This window comes from Hypanus sabinus, chromosome 12 (assembly GCF_030144855.1).
Source record: "Hypanus sabinus isolate sHypSab1 chromosome 12, sHypSab1.hap1, whole genome shotgun sequence".
NCBI lineage: Eukaryota > Metazoa > Chordata > Chondrichthyes > Myliobatiformes > Dasyatidae > Hypanus > Hypanus sabinus.
In genome coordinates this window covers 85,898,825-85,922,930 of record NC_082717.1, presented here as the reverse complement: position 1 = coordinate 85,922,930, position 24,106 = coordinate 85,898,825, and the positions used below count along the sequence as shown (strand labels likewise).

Below are 24,106 nucleotides of genomic sequence, written 5' to 3'. Positions count from 1 at the left end.
CTGGACCAGATGAATTACACCCCTTTGGTCTGGAAAAGGTAGTTGAGGAGATTATCTATACATTAGTAATGATCTTTCAAGAATCATTAGATTCTGGAATGTTCCCAGAGGGATGGAAAATTGCAAGTGTCACTCCACTCTTTAGAGAGGCAAAAGAAGTTACAAGTCGGTTAGGCTGATGTCAGATGTTGGAGTCATAAGAATAGGGTTTTGGGGTACTTGGGAACACATGATAAAATGGGCCGAAGGCAGCTTGTTTTCCATAAGGAGAAATCTTGTCTGCCAAATCTATTGGAATTCTTTGAGGACTTAATAGGCAGGGGTAGACAAAATAGATTCAATTGATCTTATTTACTTGGTTTTTCAAAAGGCCTTTGACAAGGTGTGGCACATGGTACTGCTAAACAAGATAAGAGCTTCTGATATTTACAGGAAAGATACTGTCATGGATAGAAGATTGGCCGATCAGCAGAAGACAAATAGTGGCAATAAACTGGGCCTTTACTGGTTGGCTGCCAGTGATGTGCTATTCCACATGGGATGGTGTTGGGCCTCTTCTTTTCACATTACGGATGGATTTGGGGCCAAATTTGTAGATGATACAAAGATAGGAGGAGGGGCAGGTAGTGTTGAGGAAGCAGGGAGTCTGCAGAAGGACTTGGACAGATTGGGAGAATGGGCAAAGAGGTGGTAGATGGAATGCAGCATAGAGATGTATATTGTCCTGCACTTTGGTACAAGGAATAAAGGTGGAGTTTTCTAAATGGTTGTACATTCAGAAATGAGAGCTACAAAAAACTTTTGGACTCCCAGTGCAGGAGTTTATAAAGGTTAACCTGCTGGCAGAGTTGATAGTAAAGAAAACATGCAATGTCAAGCAACGCACACAAAATCCTGAAGGAACTCAACAGGCCAGGCAGCATCTATGGAAAAAAGTACTGTCTATGTTTTGGGCTGAGGCCCCTCATCAGACCTGGGGAGAAAAAAAGAAGGATGTAATGCTGAGGCTTTAAAAGCAATTGGTCAGATTATATTTGGAGTATTGTGAGCAGTTTTGGATCTCCATATCCCAGAAAGGAGTTGGAGAGGGTTCAGAGGAGGTTCACAAGAATTTTAATCCCAGGAGTGAAAGACTTAATGTATGAGGAATGTTTGAAATCTCTGGGCCTGTACTCACTGGAGCTTAGTAAAATGAGAGAAGATCTCATTGTTGAATATTGAAAGGCCTGGATAAAGTAGACAAAGGGATGATGTTTCCAAAAGTAGGAAAGTCTAGAACCAGAAGGCACAGTTTCAGAATAGAAGAGCATCCCTTTTGAACAGAAATGAGGAAGAATTCGTCATTATGAGAGGTCTGGATTTGCTAGACTCATTTCACCAACAAAGGTTCTGCTGGTTCTTGTTTTTTTAAAATAACATTTCCAAATATATATTGTGTTTTATTTTCTTCCAGGAAATGCTGGGAGAGCTTTTTACTCCTGTGGAAACACCTGAGGCTCCCAACAGGGGGTTCTTTAAAGGGTTGTTCGGCGGTGGTGCCCAGTCACTGGACAGGGAAGAACTTTGTAAGTACAATGGCATGATGACAAAATAAATAATGCACATAAATGTTAGTCCTTGAATGTGTACTGTCAGTTGAATTGTCTAAAGTCTCTGGTGATTTCCTTTGTTTCAAGCAGGGAAAGATAGTAAGTCAATTGTCTGTACCCAGGTTGATTAATATATTAGTTTTAAAGCAGAGATACAGAAAGAAACAAAAGTGGAAAAAGATCAGTGCCCTTAGCATTGTGCTTAAAATGAGCTGCCTTTGTGATTTCTGTCAGTTGAGTATACGGCTTCAGTTTTTGTAAATGCAGGCACCACTATTGAGATTAAGTGGAGGAAAGAAAATGCAGACATTGTGAGAACAGGAAAACTCATTCAGGTACAGGATCTCTGGAAAGCCATCTCACAGACAAAGTGTCAATTCTGAGCTAAACTTGAACTTGACAGGATGCTCGACAGTTGTGGCAGGGCTTGAATGTTATATCTTCAATGTTACATCTTATAAAGTAAAATCAAGTGACATAGACAACAACAGGGCTTTGCTTCCAGAAGAGCTATAACCATCAAAATATGGAGGAACTATCACGAACTCCCACAGCCCCCAGTGATCCTGTGATGATTTCAGTTTCTGAGACCAGCATGTGAGCAACCTTCAGAAGGGTGAACCCACAAAAAGCATCTGGCCCAGATGGGGTACCAGGCCAAGTACTAAAGATTTGTGCTGGTCAACTGGCTGGAGTATTTACTAAGATCTTTAACCTTTCACTTCAGCAGTCTGAGCTTCCCACCTACTTCAAGCAGACTTCACATACTGCTGCCTCAGAAGAACATGTTAATTGCATCAAATACTATCGTCCAGCAACATTTACATCGGCAGTGATGAAATATTTAGAGAGGTTCGTGATGCAACATGTCAACTCCTGAGATGCGACTTGGATCTGCTCCAATTTGCCTACCAGAGCAACAGTCTACAGCAGATGCCATTTATTGGCTCTTCACTTAACCCTGGAACATTTAGACAGCAAAGGTGCACACATCAGGATGTTCTTTATCGACTGCAGTTCGGCACTCAATACCATCATCCCCTCAAAACTAATCAATAAGCTTGAAGACCTTGGTCTCAATACCTCCTTGTGCAAGTGGATCCTCTTTCCTCACTTGCAAACTCCAGTCAGTTCAGATTGGCAACAACATTGCCTCCACAATCTCCATCAGCACAGATACACCACAAAGCTGTCAGACTCCTGTTCTACTTGCTTTGCCCTTGTACTTTCATGGCTAAGCACAACTCCAATGCCATATTCAAGTTTGATGACGACACCACTGTCATAGGCCGAATCAAAGGTGACAAATCAGCATATATGAGGGAGATTGCGAATCTGGCTGAGTGGTGCCTCAACAGCAGCCTCTCACTCAATGTCAGCACGAACAAGGTGACTCCAGGAGGAGAAAACCAGAGATCCGTAAGCCAGTCCTCATCAGAGGATCAGAGGTGGAGAAGATCAGCAGCTTTAAATTCCTTAGTGTTATCATTACAACGGACGTATCCTAGGCTCAGCATGCAAGCACAATTACGAAGAAAGCATTACAGCACCTCTACTTAGGAGTTTGCAGAGATTCAGCGTGATAACTAAAACTTTGACAGACTTCTATAGATGTGTGATAAATGTATATTAACTGGCTGCATTATAGCCTGGTATGGAAACACTAATGCCCTTGAAAAGAAAATCCTACAAAAAGAAGTGGATATAGCCCAGTCCATCACAGGCAAAGCCATTCCCACCATTAAGCAAGTGTACATGAAGCATTGTCACAGGAAAATAGCAACCATCATCAGGGACCCCCACCACCCAAGATATGCTCTCTTCACGCTGCTGCCATCAGGAAGAAGGTACAGAAGCCTCAAACTCACTCCACCAGGTTCAGGAACAGTTATTACCCCTCAACCATCAGGCTTCTGAACCAAAGGGGATAACTTCACTCAACTTTATTTGCCCTATTATTGAAATGTTCCCACAACCTTTGTGCTCATTTTCAAAAACTCCTCATCTCATGTTCTTGATATTTAATGCTATTTATTTGTTATTATTTCTTTCTTTTTGTATTTGCAGTTAGTTGTCTTTTGCACACTGGTTGAATGTTCCAAGTTGGTGGGGTCTTTCATTGATTCTATTATGGATTTACTGAGCATGCTGCAAGAAATTATGTACTTTGATAATAAATTTACTTTTAAATTTAAACATACAGTATGTCTGAATGCATGTAGGATTGCAGTAACAGGAAAAGAGGAGAGTTGGTCCAATGTAAGGCTATATGAAAGCAGGAATATATCTACTTAAGCCAGCTCTGGTGTTTAATAATGGCTGATTAGATTGGGCTCTGTTCCACCTTCCTCCCTGATTCCCATAATTTTTGACTTCTCTGTAGTCCCAAAGACTTGAATATACCTAACAGCTTGATCTACAACTTGACCTAGCTTAGAGAGTTCCAACAGTTCATGACCTAGAGAAGCAATCACCTTAAATGGATATCATATCCTAAATTGTCATGAATCTAGAATCCCTCCACTAAGGGAGTTATTTTCACATCACCTATTTTGCAAACATTTATAGAATCTTGCATCCTTCAATACTATCACTTGTGTTTCTCAGCTCCAGTGGCTGTAGACCTAGCCTCCTTAATTTATTCCCATAAGATGCTTTTCATTTCTTGCAGCCATTCTCGGTACTGTCTCCACTGCATATGTATAACTCACCACCTGCAGTTCTCCAAAGGCCCATTTAATCATAACAAGGCTTTCTTACTATTATACACCATCCCTGTTTGACTCTACATCCCTTTCTGGGTGTTAGCCCTTTTTTCCCCACTGTTAATAAAACTGACCACAGGGAACCAGGTTGTTTAATCTTGGTCATTAATAAAAATAGTAAATAATTGAGGACTCAACACTGATCTGTGGGACACCCATTTATTTGGGCTTCCCAAACTGAAATTGATCCATTTATCTCAACAGTGTTTTCAGTTGGTTAATTTTATAGCTGTGTCAATCCCATGAGCTCCTGCTTTATGCAGTAATATGGTACTTATCTACTAGTTTACCCTTAAATCCACTGTTAGTTTTTTGACCTAGTAGAGGAATCAATGGTTAGCATGGAGGTATAAGGAAATAAATGAGAGATAAGGCAAAAGTATGAAGAGAATTAGGATGGAATAAAATATGTATGAGTCCTTCTGATTTGGCAGCTTTTTCTTTTCCTTTTGACCACATTTGATGTAATACATTGATAAAAATACTGCTTAAAGGAACTATGGGCTAGGGTTAAATTTGTGGGTTGCTAGATTGCACGGGTTGGTGGGCCAGAAGGCTTGTTTTGCACTGCATTTCTAAAATAAAAAATAAAAATAAATAAAAATATTGCCTCAGCCAGTATATCCCTTAGGATGGCTGGTCTGTCCACTGAAAATTTTGCCCTTGTTGAGTGATTGGTTTTCTAAGTTCTGAATTTAGACCAGAATAGCATTCACATGATTTAGATCACGTGTTGAATCGGAGCCTCAAGATTTAGTAGTAAACATTGGAAATGGAAACCATTTCATTCTCCAACACTCACAGCCACAACATAGTTGGTTTAAAAAAAGCTCTCTATGCTAAATTGCTATACTAGATATATGTTCTGTATTATTTTAAAATATAATTTCTGAACATGACATTGCCATTTTCAAAACCAATTTACTTAATTGTACCTCAGGATTACATCTAATTTATCTTTTAAATTTTTTTTCTCCCCATCCTGCACCAGTTGGTGAATCTGCAGCAGGGAAAGCCTCAAGGAGCCTAGCTCAGCACATTCCAGGGACTGGTGGAATTGAAGGGGTCAAAGGAGCAGCATCTGGTGTAGCAGGAGAGTTGGCTCGGGCCAGGATAGCACTTGATGAAAGAGGCCAGAAACTGAGTGAGCTAGAAGAGCGAACGGCAGCTTTGTTATACAGTGCCGACACCTTCTCTAAACATGCTCATGAGGTAAGGTCTGTTTATTAATGGCAAGAGTCTTCTCTTGTTATCTCTTAACTCATAGTTTTCCAAAGTTTGCAGAGGAAACTTGCAAATACTGCACTTTGGTACTTCATTGTCTTCATGCTGTAGGCATTCTGAGCTCATGATCAGTACAATCTAAATGCAAATACTTTTTTATTTTTAACTGGGAAATACTGGCTTTTATTTCTCCCCCATCCTCTCAGTGAATTGATTGAATATTAAATACTCGGTGACATAAGACCTATTTCATCACAAGGAAAATACTAATTTTGTTTTCCTATTACATCTTGCATGATGTGAGTTGTTTTGTGAAAGTCCATCACTTGTCAAAATAGCTTTCTTTCTTGTCAGGGTGAACTTTACCAGATACTTAAATCTCCATGTAAAATCTCTTTTAATCATAAATTCATTAATAAAAACAACTGACTTTGATCTTGCCATGCTGTGCTGTTCCTGAATTCATCCATTTAAAAAATGGGCTTAATTACACAGCACTTTTCAAGATCCAGGGCATTTTAATCACTTAACAGTCAATAAAGTTCTGCTTGTAATCACAGATATTTTCTGGCAATCTTGCAATCCCATCTCAATGTATTGAACTCTAGTCATCCCAAAGGCAGTTTCAAACCCCAGATCTTTTCCTTCCTGTTTCTACTACTGAGTTTTACTCTTTTGGTTCACTTCTTTCATGAGAAGAGGTCAAATAAATTCCTACTATTCACTGCCTCTATCAGTAATCATGGTTTGCTTTTGTTGAGTTTTATTTTGGAACATTCCCAGAACAATTTAGTTTCAACTTATTAAGAGACCAAAGAATGAGCTATCATGAGACATTAAACAGTGTTATTGTGTTTCATCTGGGATCATAAAAAAAATTACTTATGAGAAAAGGAATCAATTTTTGTCATAAATTTTATATTCTGCCTTCCGCCCACTGTTGTCCTTGAGAATTGCAACGAGTAATTCGAAGGGAGCTGACAAAGGACACAGGGGAAGCTGTTAATTATATGGTTCTACAGCTGGTTTAAAATCATGTTCAGAAGAAAACATGTTTGCCTCGCCTTTAACCTTAGATGATTGAGAGTCTCAAAAGTCTGTTCTTGAAGTTGTGTTTTTATGTTTTCTTTTCAGATGATGTTAAAGTGCAAAGATAAGAAGTGGTACCAGTTTTGAACACCTTGATCCAACATTACTTAAATACTTCAGCTGGAAGGAGGTTATCCATAGATGATTCTCCCTCTTCATTTATTTCTGCAGGACAGGAGGTTCATCTTTGAGTATTGCTGTTTCCTAGCACAACTCATAAACTTTTTCCCTCGGTCACATTGCTTTAAACTGAGGAGGAAACTGAAAACTTGCAACATGAAGATGTTTTCTACTGTAGCTGTGGGTTGGTGCACAGTGTGGGACCTGAGCAGGGAACAAGGGGCAGTGCTGGGTTTTATGTGTTATTTCACATGCCAAATGTTTTGTGCTATTGTCTCTGGCAGTGTTTCACCCATAAAACTATAAATGTAATACTGCATTCAATCCAGATGCCAGTAAATGCAAAACAAGAGGATAAATACGTGTAGCAAAGTATTGCATTGAAAATCCAAACAATGATTTATTTCTGGTTCAAGAAATTAATTTGCACATTATTAGTTTGGTGTATTGAGCTTGGTGGTAACAGTTTGCAGTTTGTGTCCAACTCTGATCAGATAATATTCATTTGTGTCTGATACTAATTAGATAATGGTGTGTGTCCACTGGCTGGATGCAGTGAGCTTTGGTGATGTTGTTTCGTAGTTAGTGCTGATTGATTGATACTGGTTTGTCTCTGGCAATAATGAATGATTTAATTTTCTGTCTAATACTGGTTGAATGAATAACGTTTTGAGGTCTGGTTTGTTTCAGTTGACTATAGATGCAGTTCTTTTTTTTGAATAATTAACCTGCCTGTGCAATTACTCATTCAAAAAGCATTTTGTAATTAGATTTTATTATGTAACCCCCACCTACAATTGATAATTTTCAATAATGCAAATTATTTGAGCTATAGTAACAACTTTTTAAAATAAATTGACCATCATTGGTTTGGAGTCACAAAATAATTATACAAAATAAATTAAATCTCAATTATAGTATTATGGTGCCAGATTAAATATACATTATTTATTGTGCTAAATCCCAGCCTAGTTAACCAGATCTTGCTGTATGAATTGTTACTATTTGGTAGTCAAACATCTGTAGGATAGTTTGGAGTGCCATGGAAGTATTTTTTTACCCTTGTTCTTCAGGGAATAAATTCCAGACAAGAACAAATTACTTTCCTGACAAACTATATTTGAAACCAAAGGGAAGGAGAGGGCATGTTGACATTGTTTATAGAATGGGAGAAAGCTGGATTGGTCTGATTGTGTGGTGCTGGAAAATTAGGCTGCAGTGGAATTTTACGTTTGCTTTTGAAAAATATCTAGTGCCACTGTAGACATGGAATATCCAACAGAATTGGAACTTACTTTTATTAAGTAAGGACTAGTTCTGATTCCTGTTCATTCACTGTACATTATTGGTGTATTGTCACATTCCATGTTGCAGTACATAAGTTGTAATACTTTGGGATTAACCATATTTGAAGGTTAGTGGAATGCACTTGCAGAAATTGGTTATAACTGTTCCCTTTTCTGTTTTTGTACGTTTTTACAAGTTCACCACCTTCAGTCACTTTGCTTTAGATGCAGTGTGTGTGTGTGTGTGTGTGTGTGTATGTGTGAGAGAGAGATGTTTGCAGCCTTTCCTCTTCATGATCATTGCACATATTCAACTCGGGTCTTGTGAGAGAAGTTGAAGGCTGAGAAAGAAAGATGCTGGCTTCCACAGAAACAGCTGTTCATTTAATAATGAAACCTAGACTCAATATAGTTGGAGTCCCACTGTCATAAGTGCCCACACAGTAGAACTATTCCTCACAAACCTCAGCAGCCACAGAGTCCAGATCAACGCAGCAAATCACTATGCTTTTACAATGTAGGCTATTAGAAATTCACAGGAGTTTGTTTCATGATGAAATTCTAATCTGCAATCAATATAAAATGTTGATTGCCAAGAGCATGGTTGTCTTCAAGACAGAAATGTTTACTTGTGTTATTATTGTAGCCATGCTTTTCATGTTCAGATCTTTGGGGTTTATTTTGTATGTCATTTACATTCCCTTTTGTTTACAGTGTATATTTTTTTCTTTATTTTTAGTATCTCATTGAAATCTGGAGCACCTCTTTTAAAGTGGCTGCTGCCTGGATTGTCCTCTCTCCCCTGATTATGATGGCACAATGCTCCTAGCAAGGGGAGTTGTGCACGTGCAAGGGTCTTTATCCTCTTGATTAGCATTTCAGGATTTCTTTAATGAAACAAATTTCTTTTCAGCATATTTGAAAATATATAAATATGAAGTATATGTGTTGAGAAATATATTTCCTTAAATATGTTTTCATTGTAGGGTCTGTACTTCATTTCCTTGATCTTTTGATGGAAATGCACGAAATTTACTGCTGTTTGTGTGTTACCCGTGATGTGCATCAAGTCTCTCTGAGTGTTCTGTTAAATTAAAAGCTAATGAAGTTGAATTTGCTGAGTACTTCTGCCAAATTGTAATGTTTTTTCCTGAAAACTGTTTTTCTAAAAAAATTAAAATATCCAATCTAGCTGACAAATTTGAAAGTGTTTGTTTCCAAAGCACTTGCTTCATAGTGTATTATACAGCCACAAACACACATGTGGCTTTGTAGTTTCATTTCCTTTAAACCACCCTGTCCTTCCACCAGTCTTTACCATCCAGGTGGATCAGACCTTGAACTTGTCTGTCTTTGTTCTTGAGATGCAGGTGGCACTGACACAGCCCATTCCTTGGGTTTTGAGATTCTGCATCAACTGGGATCATTTTTATCCTTCTGATGGCATTATTTTTTGTTAGCAGAAGTTTGTTTTATGAGTAAGAGGCTTTCAAGATCACTAAAAGGACACCACTGTGTATGCTGGCTTGGTGTCATGTGTAGACCAGACCAAATGAGATTTAGAGCTCCTTCCTTGAAGAACTTGGGTTTTACAATTCATTGTTTATGACAGCCTGCCATAAACAGAAAAAAAAGAGCAGAATAAACCACTTAGCTCTACTTGCCTGCTTATCATCAGTGCAATCATGGTCCATGGTATATCCAAAACAAATTTTCACTCTTTTCCTCTAATCATGGATGTCTGTTATGTCCAGAAATATAGCCATCTCCAGTGATCTGTCCTCAACAATGCTCTATAGTAAAGGATTCAACAGATTCAGCAGCCTCTGAATGAAGTAACTGCTTCTCTTAACCATAAAGACACAACAGAAAATAATTCAGATGTTGACTACCTGGATCCTCAAGCCAGAGCTGCCATTTAGTATGATGATGGCTGATCTCCCCACACCTCAAAAGAAACAGTCTGTTTCTGTGAATTCTCAAAAATCAAATTTGTCAAACTCAATTTCTTTTCCTGAAATCCACATCAACTTTGTTGAATCCCATTGATAGTTTCCAAGTGCATTATTACCTTGTCCTTTATAACAGTGTGGTAAAAAGATAAAAGCTAGTGTTAGGCAAACTAATTTGTAGCTTGTTTTTGTTTTAATAGTGGGGTTACATTTATCACTGACCAGTCCACTCCATAATCTGACATTCTGGAAAGTGGCAACCAATGCAGTCACTATTTCTGTGGCTATCCCCTTGAGTATTCTGCAACACAAAGTATCAAACCCCAGGATTATTAATTCCTCCAACTCAATTTTATGACTAATACTAATTTCCTCAGGTTTCCTCACCCTAATATTTCTGGAACATTAATATTTAATGAAGACAATGTCAAAGTATTTGATTTACTGCTTTGTATTTTCCCTGTTCTCCATTTTTAACTGTAGTAAGTTGGGAAGGGGGGGAGAAGGGGAGTACAAAAGATTTCACTAATCCATTTATATTATTTAAATGGACAACTTCAACACCTTGGTCCTGAAAAATATGACCCCTTCTTTTCACCTTTGTCACCCCTACAAAATTTTCTTGTACCCAGTCCCATGACTGGTAAATTACTAACCAAGAACAGTAAACGCAAGACCATTCTATATAATATTCAATAGTCCCATTTAATATCAGAGAATATACGCAATATACAACCTGAAATTCTTACTTTCCACAGATATCTTTGAAACAGAAACCCCTTGTGGTGAACTACATATATCTGTCTGGACACCCCACCCCCCACCCCCCCCCCCCCCCCCCGCTGACTGCTCCTGTGGCTCCTCCCACAGACTCCGGTATAAAGGCGATTGGAGGCACAGCCCCTTCCTCAGTCTCCAGGATGTTGTGTGGTGGTCGCTTGCTGCTTGTGCTTTCTTCCAGCCAATAAAAGCCTACCTTAACTCACGTCTCCGAGAGTTATTGATGGTGCATCACCCCTCAAAAAATGAATGACAGAAAAAACATTGTCCCCTCCAATGCAAGAACGCTCCTCCTCCCTCTTCCCCACTTCTAGCAGAAAGCAGCAGCATTCCCCCAACCATGATTAAAAGCTAACTGCTCACTCCAACATTTTTGACATCCCACAGGCACTCTCTCTCACTAACTTGTAGTGGGGATTGTTACTAACAGCTTTATCAAAAACTTTAAACATTTAAAACAAAATTGTAAGGCTCAAATCTTGGTGAATTAATCCAAATTTATTCAGTTTTCTTCTACAGTAATCAGAAAATTGCCTATTAAGCACATTTTTAAACAATAGTTCTGTAATTCACCAGTACAGGCACAGCTGCTGAGTCATAAGCCTTTCAATCTATGACAACCATGTGACCTTTTTGTCCATCTATATCTACACTAATCCCATTTGTCGGTCATAACCTTTAATACTTTTTTTTTGTGTCTGACCAAATGTCTCATCTGGTAGTGAGTTCTGGTTATCAGCCACTCTGCATGTAAACAGAAACATTCTCCTCAAATCCCTTTAGAACTCTTCCCTCTTGCATTAAACCTCTGCCCTATTGTTTTTGGTACTCCTACCTTGGAGAGAAAGATTTGGACTATTTACCTTATCGATGTCTAATATATATTTTATACACCTCTATCAAGCCTTTGATAAAGGGGAAACAAAACAGCCTATCCAATCTGTCCCCATAACTAAAATTCTCCAATCCAGATCGTGTCCTAGGGAGTGCCCTCTGCACTCTGTCCAGTGCATCTACATCCTACTGATGGTGTGGTGAAAAGAACTGCACAGATACTCCAATTATGGTTTAAACAGCAATTTATAAAGTTGCAACATAACATTCAATTTTTATATTCTATGCCCTAACCTGTGAAGGCAAACATGCTCTATGCTTTTTCATCACCTTATCTACCTGTGTTAACACTTCAAGGGAACTGTGTACTGGAACCTAAGGTTCATCTGTTCAGTAGTGCTCCTTAGTGTCCTACCATTTACTGCATATGTCTTACTGTAGCGGTGTGCTACACGCAGCGCTAAAATTACGACTCGGAGTCGGTAACTGCAGTCGAAGGAAAAAACTTTATTCGAAATCCCCAGCCTCACTTTTAAGCCTCCCTCAACCTGCCCCCCGTGGCGCAGAGGTTCCAAAGCTCTGTGCTCGCAAACCTCCGTAGGCTATCTAATTGTGAGTCAGTTCGGATGTGCCAGGAAATGGGTCGCCACATTACCTCCATTTTTATCTCTCACTTTTCTGAATTAAATAACATCTGTTAACTCTGACAATTTTCCTTCTGTTCTTCAGTATGTTATAGCCTTAGGCAACCTTCCTTACTATCCACAACAAAACACCAACTTTGGTCATCTGTAGGCTTGCCTATGATAACTATTGGATTCGCATCCAGGTACCTGGATATCTCTAACAACAAGGGTCACAGGACTGATGTTGTGATATATTAGTCACAACATTTCCAATTGGGAAAGCATCCTAATACCACTACACTTCTTCCTATGACCAATCAACTTTGGATCCCATTAACCAGTTTGCCTTGGATCCCTCGTGCCTTAACCTTTAGGACTAGCCTATCATTCAGAACTTTGTAAAACTGCCATATTAAATTCCATATAGACCATATCTATATCCCTACTTTCTTCAATCTTGGTTACTTCCTTAAAATCTCAAACAAGTTAGTGAGGCATGGTTTCCCTGCACAAAAGCATGCAGACTATCCCTGATCAGTCTCTGCCTTTTCAAATGCACATAAATCCTATCCTTTTAGATTTTGTCCAATCATTTCCCTACTACTGACATAAAGTTAATCAACCTCGCTAATGAATAAGCCTCAATAAGTAAGAACCAATCACTGCAGGGCTACAGTTACGTTCCCAGATTAGTCTACAGGAAAATTCCAAGGATACCTTATTTACAATGATAGTTTTCAACTGACTGCTGTTGGAATTCTTGTGGCCTCTGTGACAAAAGAAATGAAGGGCTTTCAGGTAGATAGGAGAAAAATGAAATTTTCATGTTGTTTTGATCCTAGGATTGAGTATTTACCATAAACCTATCCAGTTGCTTTAAAGTGTATCGATCTCATGTGGAAGCTGAATGTTTCCCAACACAATAGATAAAACTCTTCCCCTTTCAGAGTCCTCCACTCGCACTAGGTTTAGCAAGATAACAGTTGCATATAATAGTCATTCATATAGCATTTTCAATCAAGTAAATAATCTCAAAGAGCATCTGGAGTTACCTATTTTGTAAACTCGTGTTTCAGCATATTGTTGAAAGATGTAACCTGTAATATTTAATTGGTTCTGTCCAACTAACTAGTAAAGTATGAAAATGTCTTATGTTCCCTAGGAATTAATTGAAAACATAAGCTGTTGATCACTTTACTTCATATTGTATCATATCTTTTACACTGGTGCACAAGTTTTACCAACTGTAGAGTTATAGTACAGAAAAGTATTGAAATGATCGCAAAAGTCTTGCACTTTGGTGTTTTAAATTGATATCTGGCAAAAAAGAAGGCAGTGCCTGAATGTAGGTAGTATGGTTAAGATTTCAGTTTCGCTATCAATATTACCAAACACTTGTGCTGAAAAAATACATAAATTCACCAACTTTTGATGTAAATTACTTGATTAACTGGATTATTTCTATAGAGATGAAACTGAAGTTGTGCTAAACTTAACTTTGTATGCTCATCTGCTGATCCTCAACTAAACAGTTTATTTACTAGTAACAGCCAGCCTTGAACTCACCTTACACATTGCTATTGTTTGAAACTTTAATTGAACTGGGTTAGCTAATAGAAACTGTAGGTTCTACTGAGGGATCTTTCCCATAAGGTAGTTCTGTTTGTATATGAGTCATGAGATTAAATCCTGCAGCTTCCTTTCTACTTATTTGGTGTGTCATCTACTTAATGTCTCTGCTGACAAGCTATCACCTTGAATTGAAGAAACAAACTGAAAAGGAATCTCAAGCAGATTCACCATGTATACAGCCACATGTACTGCTACCTGTAGTTTCAGCTACTTGTGTTATGTCCAGAATTCTAAACAAGAAAATTCCTGTTTTAACCATGCACTGCAGGGGCTAAAAAGTTATTTTTTTGAGAAACAAAACTAATAGCAAAATGATGCAAGGTTGTTTTTGTAATGGTGAAATGACTTCCAAAGAGATTCTGTGCTGCTAAGTCAAAACCGTACACTAAAACAAAACGTTAAACAGGTTTGATCCTAAAGGTATTGTCATAATTCACTTCTTTTTTTGTTACATATAAGGCTTTTTAGCTTTTACTTGGGGTGGGGGAGGTTGAAGACACTGAATTGGGGCATTTTAGATGACAACACTTACTAAAATTATGAATTACAGAGTAATAAGTTTGGGCTTTTATTGTGGCTTTGGACATGGCTGGTTTCTGCTAAATATTACTGGAGTTAGCAACAATTTGAAGCTATTTGTCATCTTTTTCAGGTTTAGATCATTGTGGAAAATGTATATTACTAATCTGTGATACATGGATTGTGAAAGAAAGGAAAGATGCTTTATGAGTGGATTAACAACAAGCCTGAAAAGCTATGCACCAAAGACAAAGCCAAGCATTATAGATGTTGGCATTATACACAAAAAGTGCAGACAATGTGTCTGACCTAGGGTTTTAATTGTATCATGAAGCTTTCAGAGCTGATCCAGCATAACTGTACCAGCATCAAAACAAATTCTGTTGGGTCAATGTGTCAGCACCCAGATCCACTGAAGGACTAAATACCATGCATAATGTAATTGTTTATTCACTAATTACAGGAAAGCCTTGGAGTCTAATGTTCAAATTTGTCACTGAATCACAAGAAGCCACCCACAATCATTGGTTGTTCAGTGTTCCTTCATGTGTTCTTAACAAAGAAGCATACTTACCCAAAGAACTCAGATCAAGCCCCTCTAAACCATCACAGATGTATATTTGAGCTTTACATAACACTGGGCTTAGGCTGTATAGCCTGAATAACTTTCGTGTTCATCAGAGCTGAATTTCATTTGGCCAGTTTCCATCACATCCCTCTACCCTATTATCCAAAAGACTTCATTTATACATAAAATAAAGTTAAAGCATTGTTGAAATGGCTCCATATGAACCATTTCAGTGCCTTCCAAACTTGGCTGACAGGACATAGAACAAAATGCAAATATTGTCATTATGTAAATAGACAAGGTTTCTCTGAAGAATCGTAGAACTCTTGCATTTGAAATCACAATCATCAAGATGTTATATTTTTGAGTTTTTAAGTTTCTGTGCATCCTTGTGTAGAGGTGTGCTGTTCTGGCTATTGTAAGGCGAATGGAAGTGAGAACAGAATCATTGACGTGTGGTGTAATTTGTGGCAACAGTACAAGACATAAAAATCATGTTACAAAAATAAATGGTGCAAAAGGTGAATAATGTGGTAGGGTTCATGGACCATTCCAAATTCTGATTGCAGAGGGGAAGAAGCTGTTTGTAAAACTTTGAGTGTGGGTCTTCAAGTTCCTGTACCACCTCCCTGATGGTAGTAATGAGAAGGTAGCATGTCATATATCGTGAGGGTTCTTGGTAATGGATGCCACTTTCTTGAGGTATTGCCTCTTGACTATATCCTCAGTGGTGGAGAGACTTGTGTCCATGATGCAGCTGTTTGAGTCCACCACAAGCTGCAGACTCTTGCAGCCCTGCACATTGGAGCCTCTATTTCAGGTAGTAATGCAACCGGAAAGAATGCAAGAGTCATTGGTGACATACCAAATGTATTCAAACTCCTAATGAAGTGGAACTTCTTTATGATTGCATAGCTTGTTAGGCCCAAGACACATCTTCTGAGATGTTGACACTCAAGAGGTTGAGGCTGTTCACTCTTTCCACCGCTGACCCCTCAATGAAGGCTGCTGTATGTTCTCCTTACAGAAGTCAACAATCAATACCTTTGGCTTGCTAATGTTAAGTGCAAGGTTGTTACTGTGGCACCACTCAACCAGCCAATCTATCTCACTCCGTATGCCACTTCATCGCCATCTAAGATTCTGCCAACAGCAGTGGTGTCATCAGCAAATTTGTAGATGGTGTTAACCTAGCCACAGCATTATGAGTGTAGACAGAGTAGAGCAATGAGCTAATTTCATTAATGTCAATGCTCATAAAGAATATTATTACCTACATAAGGACAGGATCTAACTTATCAGCACAGAGGAAAGGCAGAATCAGAATCAGGTTTAATATCACCGGCATGTGTCATGAAATTTGTTAACTTAGCAGCAGCAGTTCAATGCAGTGCAGTACATGAAAATATAGAAGAAAAATAAATAAATCAATTACAGTATTTGTAATCATATACAGTATATGCAGTCAGACACTAATAAGTGAGAGGCAATAGATGGGAACAGGGAGAATTTGAAGTGCAGATTCTCTGATCCTATGCCCCCTTATCTGCCTTTTGAACCTGCCATACTTCTGGACATGAGATTTTGCAGATGCTAGGAAGTCTTGAGCAGCAGACATAAAATATCCTGATTATTTCCCTCCTGTTTGTCCTGCTGAGTTCCTCCTGCATTTTGTGTGTGATACTTCACTTCTAGTAGTATTGTGCAGATCAGTGATATGGTCATGCTAGGTCAAGAATAGCTGCTATACGTTTGAGGGTTCAAACATGATGGCATCCAGATTCTGTTTGATCAAGATGTGCAAGAACTCTATTGCTATAACCGTTGTTCTTGGAGCTGGCAAATTGATCAGTGGAAAGAGATATTTTACCAACAATCTAACTTCAAACCAATTAGCCTTGAATTGAGCTCCAACAGTCAATATGCAGACCTGTCGGTGAATGTTTTCTGCTACTTTTCCATGATAGTTTTATCAATGGCTGTTTGAGTATAGCATCTATGTTCTCTGCTGGTGTTTACTGCTGCTATCATTTCACTCCACCTTCCTTTAGGTCTTGAGTTTCCAGATCAAGACTTAACTCTGGATAAAACTATGTCTTTTAAGGTACAAATATATTTGCATGGTAAGTATGAATCCTGCAATAGTGCACTTTTGGAGTAATCAGCTGCTCAAGGTTTTCTGATCAAGACATCTGTCAGGTTCTGTTGTGTATGAAAGAAAGAAATGATTAAAACTGGCAAGGTAGGAATTTGTCACATAGTATTACAATAGTACCCCTATTTAAGTTGCCATTGAGGTAAAGTTACCATGATTAGGCACAGATTGATAGGTTGATGATACTTAACTCTGTCAAAGGTAATTGGGAAGATTCCAGTTCCCCATCAATGATAATCAGCAACTTAAACTTCAATAGCCTCCAGCATTCATCTGGACAATTTTTGGATGGATATCTGTGATCTGCCTCTTTCGCATACCTGTCCCTTCAGTAGTAGATATCACAAGCTGGAAATGCCTTTCACAAAATGTATTCCCTCATTGACACATTTGGGGTACATGAGTATAAAGAGAGGCATCAAATTGCATAACGATCAGAGTGAGTAAATGGGTAAATAGTGGTGGGGATGCACATAATGAAGCAGCAAAATTCAAAGTAAAATTTATTATCAGAATACATATTGTACATATCACCACATACAACCCTCAGATACTTTTTCCTGCAAGCATACTCAGCAAATCTATAGAACAGTAACTGTAAATAGGATCAATGAACAATAAACTGCAAATGCAAATATAAATAAATTCTAATCAATAATGAGAGCATGAAAATAACAAGAGTTTTTAATGTGAAATCATTGGTTGTGGGAACACCAGATATAGAATGACTGCAGTTATCCTCTTTTGTTCAAGATCCTGATGATTGAGGTCTGGTAACTGTTCTTGAACCTGGTGGTGCGAGTCCTGAGGCTCCTGTACCTTCTACCTTATGGCAGCAGTGAGAAAAGAGCATGGCCTGGGTGGCGAGGATCTCTGGTGATGGATGCTGCTTTCCTATGACAATGTTTCATGTAGATGTGCTCAGTGGTTGGGAGGGCTTTACCAGTGATGCATTAGGCCAAATCACTACTTCTTGTAGGATTTTCTGCTGTAATGCGGGTGTACTTTAAATTTGATTGACAAGACAAAGTAGTAGGAATGCATAAATGTGCTTCCTGATTCAGCCACATCAATTGTGTCTTTTCGACCCATGACCTTATTGTCTCATTAAGCTGTTCCTTCAGTCCTCTGCCTCTACTACTGACCACCACAGTCAGTCCTCCTTTGTGATAACAACAGGTTTCTAATTCTGTTTTGAGTAAGGATATCTCCCACTTCTCAAAGTGGTGCATTATTAAATCAAGATGCAGCTCTGACACATTCTTAATGTTTAGTAAAACCCAAGAATTTGATTTTGGTCTTCATGAGGTTAATCCTGAAAGTTACATAGATATTCCGTATATTAATTGAAGGTGACAGACTCCAACCAGCAGGTTGGGGGGGCGGGGGGGGGGGAGGGGGAGTGGTTGGGAGAGAATGATAATGAACTTGCCCATGAGAAAATGAGCCAGCCAATAAAATCATTATTCATTGTTATTTAGGAATCATTATTATCTCCAACTGCAGAGGATAGACAGACATGGGACAGTGTAAGAAATTGTGCTGGTGTTTGTAGCGTGCAGTGCCTGCTCAGAATTCATGCTTTAGAGGTCTGTAATATAATCAGCAGCTCAGCTTCGTCAACAACAGTTTTATTGTGCAAGAAGGCCACAAAAAAAAGCATGAAAGAACAAAGACCCATATGTTTAAAGGCTATTGGTAAAATGTGAGAGAGACTGTTTTGGCCAAGCAAGATGGTTTGTCAGTTTATTTACAAGGAGAGACCAATTTAAAATGAGGAGTGATTGAAATTAATTGAGACTTGGTTTATGTTCACAAACCAACTCAATAAAGCTACTTTATGATTCCGATTTGGCTTCATTTCCCTGCCATGTCAATTAATCTGTTTTCCAAATATATGACATTGTGATCAGCATGAGTTGTAGGTGAATAAACAGTGTTGGAGGAAGAACATAAAACAAGAACACTGAGTGAACTTCCAAGTTAAAAAGGTGTGTGGGTAATTGATGTGTATGGTGAGGGGCACATAACAAAATATTAGGATACTCTACACATAGAAAAGGGAATTTTAGTGGAACTTCCCCTCCCACACATCAGGGATATGTGGTTTGTCTTTGGTAATAGACAACAAAGTTAGATGTCTTGCCATGAGGGTTACAGAGAGACCAGCAAAGTTAAACCAAGAGAAATAACCAGAATGAATCTTGGATATGTAGCAATTAGTGGCAACTGTCTGCAATGGTCAATATCAGTGATAAATGAGAATGAAAGGAAAACCACCAAGGAACGATGCAGTGGCATCCCAAATCAAGCTAGGAAATGGACAGCTGACATTGAGAGTCGAAACCCTTCATCTGGACTGCTGGTCACCAGTTAGAGTTATGGAGAGTATATTGACTGGCTGCATCACAGCCTGGTATGGAAACACCAATGCCCTTGAATGGAAAATCCTACGGAGAGTAGTGGATTCAGCCCAGTACATCATGGGTAAAGCTCTCCCAACAACTGAGCACACCTATGTGAAACGCTGTCATAGGAAAGTTTCATCCATCATCAGGGATCCTCACCACCCAGGCCATGCTCTCTCCTGGCTGCTACCATCAAGTAGAAGGTACAAGAGCCTCAGGACTCACACCACCAGGTTCAAGAGCAGTTCAATAACCACGCAACTTCACTTGCCCCATCATTGAAATGTTCCCACAACCAATGGACTCACTTTCAAGGAGGCTTCATTTCGTGTTGTCAATATTTATTGCTATTTATTTATATTTGCATTTGCACAGTTTGTTGTCTTCTGCACATCAGTTGAACATCCTAGTTGAGTGATGTTTCATCGATCCTGTTATAGTTACAGTTATATAGTTTTTTTGAATATGCTCACAAGAAAATGAATCTCAGGGTTATATATGTTGACATGTACTTTGAACATTGAGTTTGAGAAATTGTACCATAGACATAAGGGGTGAATTGTGAATGGAGCTTAATGTCAATAGGACTTAGAGTCATGGGATAGGTTTGTCCTGCTCGCTGGGATGAATTCTCTTTGCTTGTGACAATCCATGGGGGGAATTAATCCAAGATAAAGTTTCAGTTCTGGGCAGCATAGTGGGACAACCAGCAGAGCCATTAACTCAGTAATGTAGAGATCCAGGTTCTATCCTGAGTTCAGATGTGGTCGGTGTGAAACCTGACCCTTCTCCCTGTGAACATGTGGGTTTACTCCGACCTCACAAAGGCTTGCAGTTTGATACTGCTCTTATGTATAGGTGAGTAGCAGAGCTGATGAGAAGGTAGGAAGAAGAATGAAATGATTAATGTGAGATTAGTGCAAATGGGTGGTTGGTGGTCATTTGTTGACCCAGTGGTCCAAAGGGTCTGTTTCTATGTTATATCTTTCTGTCATTTGTCATGTGGCCTCCTCTACATTGGGGAAACTAAATGTCATTTAGATGACCATTTTGATCTGTTAGCAACAAGCATCTGGTTGCATATTATTTTTCTATGTCTTTCCCACTCCCACATTGACATGTTTTGGCCTTCTCCATTGCGACAGAGAGGCCAGACACAAAACTGAAAGAATATCTCATATTCTGCTTCAGTAAATTGCAACCCAATAGCATGTATATTGAATTCTCCAATTTTAGACAACCTGCACAGCTCTCCCTATGTTCTCCCTCACACATTCAACTGTCCATGTCTTTTTAACCCCACATCTGCCCAGTTCTATCTGCCCATTATCCTCTCCCCATCTGGTTCCATCTATCACCATCCAGCCTTTATTCCACCCGCTACATGCTGCTATACACTGGTACTTAATCCTGATGCAGAAGTCTTGACCCAAATGGCTGACTTACAGCTTTTGCCTCTACAGGTGCTTCTTAACCCACTGGCTATTTCCAACATTCGTTTTTTGTTCAATCGCTTGCCCTACTTATTTGATATACCAGGTCACAGCCAGAATCAAGTGAACCTGATCAAACGAGCAGATTCCTTTCTCCCCAATACTGGATTAGTACTCTTTGAATCAAAACCCTGTTTTCCTCGCACCGCTCATTCAACTCCAATCTGTTTGACCATATAACAATTGAACTTGTGGTTTAGATTGCAATCCACACACTTTTACCTTTGTTGTACTTGCTGATTTAGACCGATACTCCAAGCCCTCCTCAGCAGGACTCATTTGTTTTACCAGTGTGGTTGGTTCCTACACGTATATGGACTTGCCCTTTTCCACTTCCTGCAGGAAAGCAAGAACAGTATCTCCCCTTCACTGTACTGCCCCACCACTACCACAGTTCTATTTACATGCTTTTTCACCACGATCACTCTAAACAGTTTGTTTACCCTCCCTGCAGTCCTAGCTGTCATCCACACAGACTGTAACGAGTCAATTCTTCCATCATTACACCCTTGTTTCCCCTTTGGTGTCAAATTTGTAAACACAACCTACTGTCTCTGACCATCAGCTAAATCTAATATACTGCTTAACATGTGGGGTGTGACTACCTCCTGTACCAAAGTCTCTTTTAGCTGACCTAGTTCCTATCTCTCAAAATCCAGCTCATCAATGTGGAGCTGAATCTCAACAAGTTGCGCATAAAGTCGGTCTGTGTGGTTTCTAGATCTCCCACAACCTCCCCATATAAAGCTTATATTGATTTTTTTTTGTGATTTTCTCTATTATTAGGGGAAAATAAGTTTAAGATGAAGACTTATCTCTCTAGAAAGCATCCTTAACAAATTAAATGGATTAGTAATGCAGATGAGAGATGATCTTTAGAATTACCAAAATTAAAGAAATTATTTCACAAAACCTGACTTTTGTAAAAGTTACTTGAAATTGGAATTGGCCTCATTTGTAAAACATATATGCAGGATAAAAATAGCGGTGAGCGGAGAAAAAAAACACAACTTGGCTCAGAAAAGACACAGAATTAATTTGGCTATAGCTAAGAAATAACATTTAAAAACCTTTAGATGTGGTTTATGACAATTTCTTCCTCTTCATCCCCCCAAGAATGAAAAACCAGAGTACAAATCAAGACATATGAGTTCAAAGATAATTTATTATCAAAATACATGTATGTCACCATATACTGTCCAAACCTGTGACTCATCTTCTTGCAAGCATACTCAATGAATCCAATAACCATAATATAATCAATAAAAGACTGCATCCAACAGGGTGAACAACCAGTATGTGAAAAAGCAACAAACTGTGGAAATACAAAAAAGAAAGAAAGAACCATAATAAATATTTAAAGAGAAGGGCCCTTGAAAATGAGTCCATAGATTGTGGGAACAGTTCAGTGATGGAGCAAGTAAAGTTGAGTGAAGTTATCCCTTTTGGTTCAAGAGCCTGATGGTTGAGGGGTAATAGCTGTTCCTGAGCCTGGTGGTGTGACCCAATGGTGTAGATATGCTCATTGGTTGGGAGGGCTTTACTCATGATGGACTGGGCCATATCCACTACTATTTGTAAGACGTTCCATTCAAGGTCATTGGTGTATCCATATCAGACGTAATAAAGGTAATCATAAGGTCTTCAGATTGCTCTGAAAAGCCAAATTGCATTGGTAGCATTTAGGATGAGCTTATGGAATGCATTCTTGATGGATTTCAAGAGCAACACACAAAATTCAAGTTCCTGTTTATTATCCTTCAATCATACACATGCATACCTCCAAATGAAACAATGTACCTCCAGACCAACACACAAATGCATAACATATAAAGTAATATTACCACAAATAAATTAACAAATAATGGTTCATTTATGACACAAGTTAAAAGGGGAATAGTACAAAGCTACTGGCTCTTCAAGCATGATGAGGCCTAGGTGTTGTCCAGTAGTCTTACAGCTTGGGGGAAGAGGCTGTTTCCCATCCTAAAACTCTTGTCCTAATGCTATGGTACCTCCTGCCTGACGGTAGAGGGTTAAGGAGATGAATTGTTGGAGGGATTATTAACAATTCTAAGGGCCCTGTGTATGCAACACTTCTGATAAATATCTCAGATGGCTGGAAGAGAGACCCTGATGTTCCTCTCAAATCTTTGTAGGGACTTGTAGTCAGATGCCTTCAGATTCCCATACCAGATGGTGATGCAGCCGGTCAGGACACTCTCAATGGTGCTCCTGTAAAAATTGATTCGAATGGGGATGGAGCCTCCTCACATCCATCACCTCAGGAATTGGAAACACTGCTGTGCTTTCTTGACCAAAGAAGTTGTGTTGAGGAAACAGGTGAAATCGTCTGTACTTGTGCACTTCCAGAAACTTACTGCTCCAAATTCTCTCCATGGAGGAACATGGAGTCATGTTCAGCCTGTACCTTCCTAAAGTCCACAATCACCTCTTTGGTCTTGTCCACAATGAGACTCAAGTTGCTGTGTTCACACCATTCTAGCGGCCACTCTACCTGCTTTCTGTATGCTGAAGGAACCCAGCAGGTCAGGCAGCATCTATGGAAGGGAAGAGTCAACATTTTGTGCCATGACCCTCCAAGTACTTTGCCCCAGACAGTCCTTCCAGATGAGGCGACACTTCACCTGTGAGTTGGCTGGTGTGGTATACTGCGTCCGGTGCTCCCGGTGTGGCCTTTTTTATATTGGTGAGACCCGACGCAGACTGGGAGACCGTTTCGCTGAACACCTACACTCGGTCCGCCAGAGAAAGCAGGACCTCCCAGTGGCCACACATTTTAATTCCATGTCCCATTCCCATTCTGATATGCCTATCCATGGCCTTCTCTACTGTCAAAATGAGTCCAAACTCAGGTTGGAGGAACAACACCTTATATACCGGCTGGGTAGCCTCCAACCTGATGGCATGAACATTGACTTCCCTAACTTCCATTAATGCCCCTCCTCCCCTTCTTACCCCATCCCTGACATATTTAATTATTTGCCTGTTCTCCATCTCCCTCTGGTGCTTCCCCCCTCCCCCTTTCTTTCTCCTGAGGCCTCC

The 24,106-nt window shown here is 39.2% G+C and overlaps 1 protein-coding gene across 4 annotated transcripts in view; it reads left to right on the top strand.

The window, feature by feature from the left end:
* stxbp5a (syntaxin binding protein 5a (tomosyn)) overlaps positions 1-9,267 on the top strand; it is a 211,424-nt gene extending 202,157 nt beyond the window's left edge. For all 4 annotated transcript variants that reach the window (XM_059986357.1, XM_059986359.1, XM_059986360.1 and 1 more), the window contains 3 exons: positions 1,454-1,565; positions 5,346-5,566; positions 6,713-9,267. In XM_059986357.1, coding sequence (XP_059842340.1) covers positions 1,454-1,565; positions 5,346-5,566; positions 6,713-6,754 — 375 coding nt within the window. In that variant the 3' untranslated portion in view covers positions 6,755-9,267. The remainder of the gene's footprint in view (positions 1-1,453; positions 1,566-5,345; positions 5,567-6,712) is intronic.
* The last annotated feature ends 14,839 nt before the right edge of the window (positions 9,268-24,106 follow it).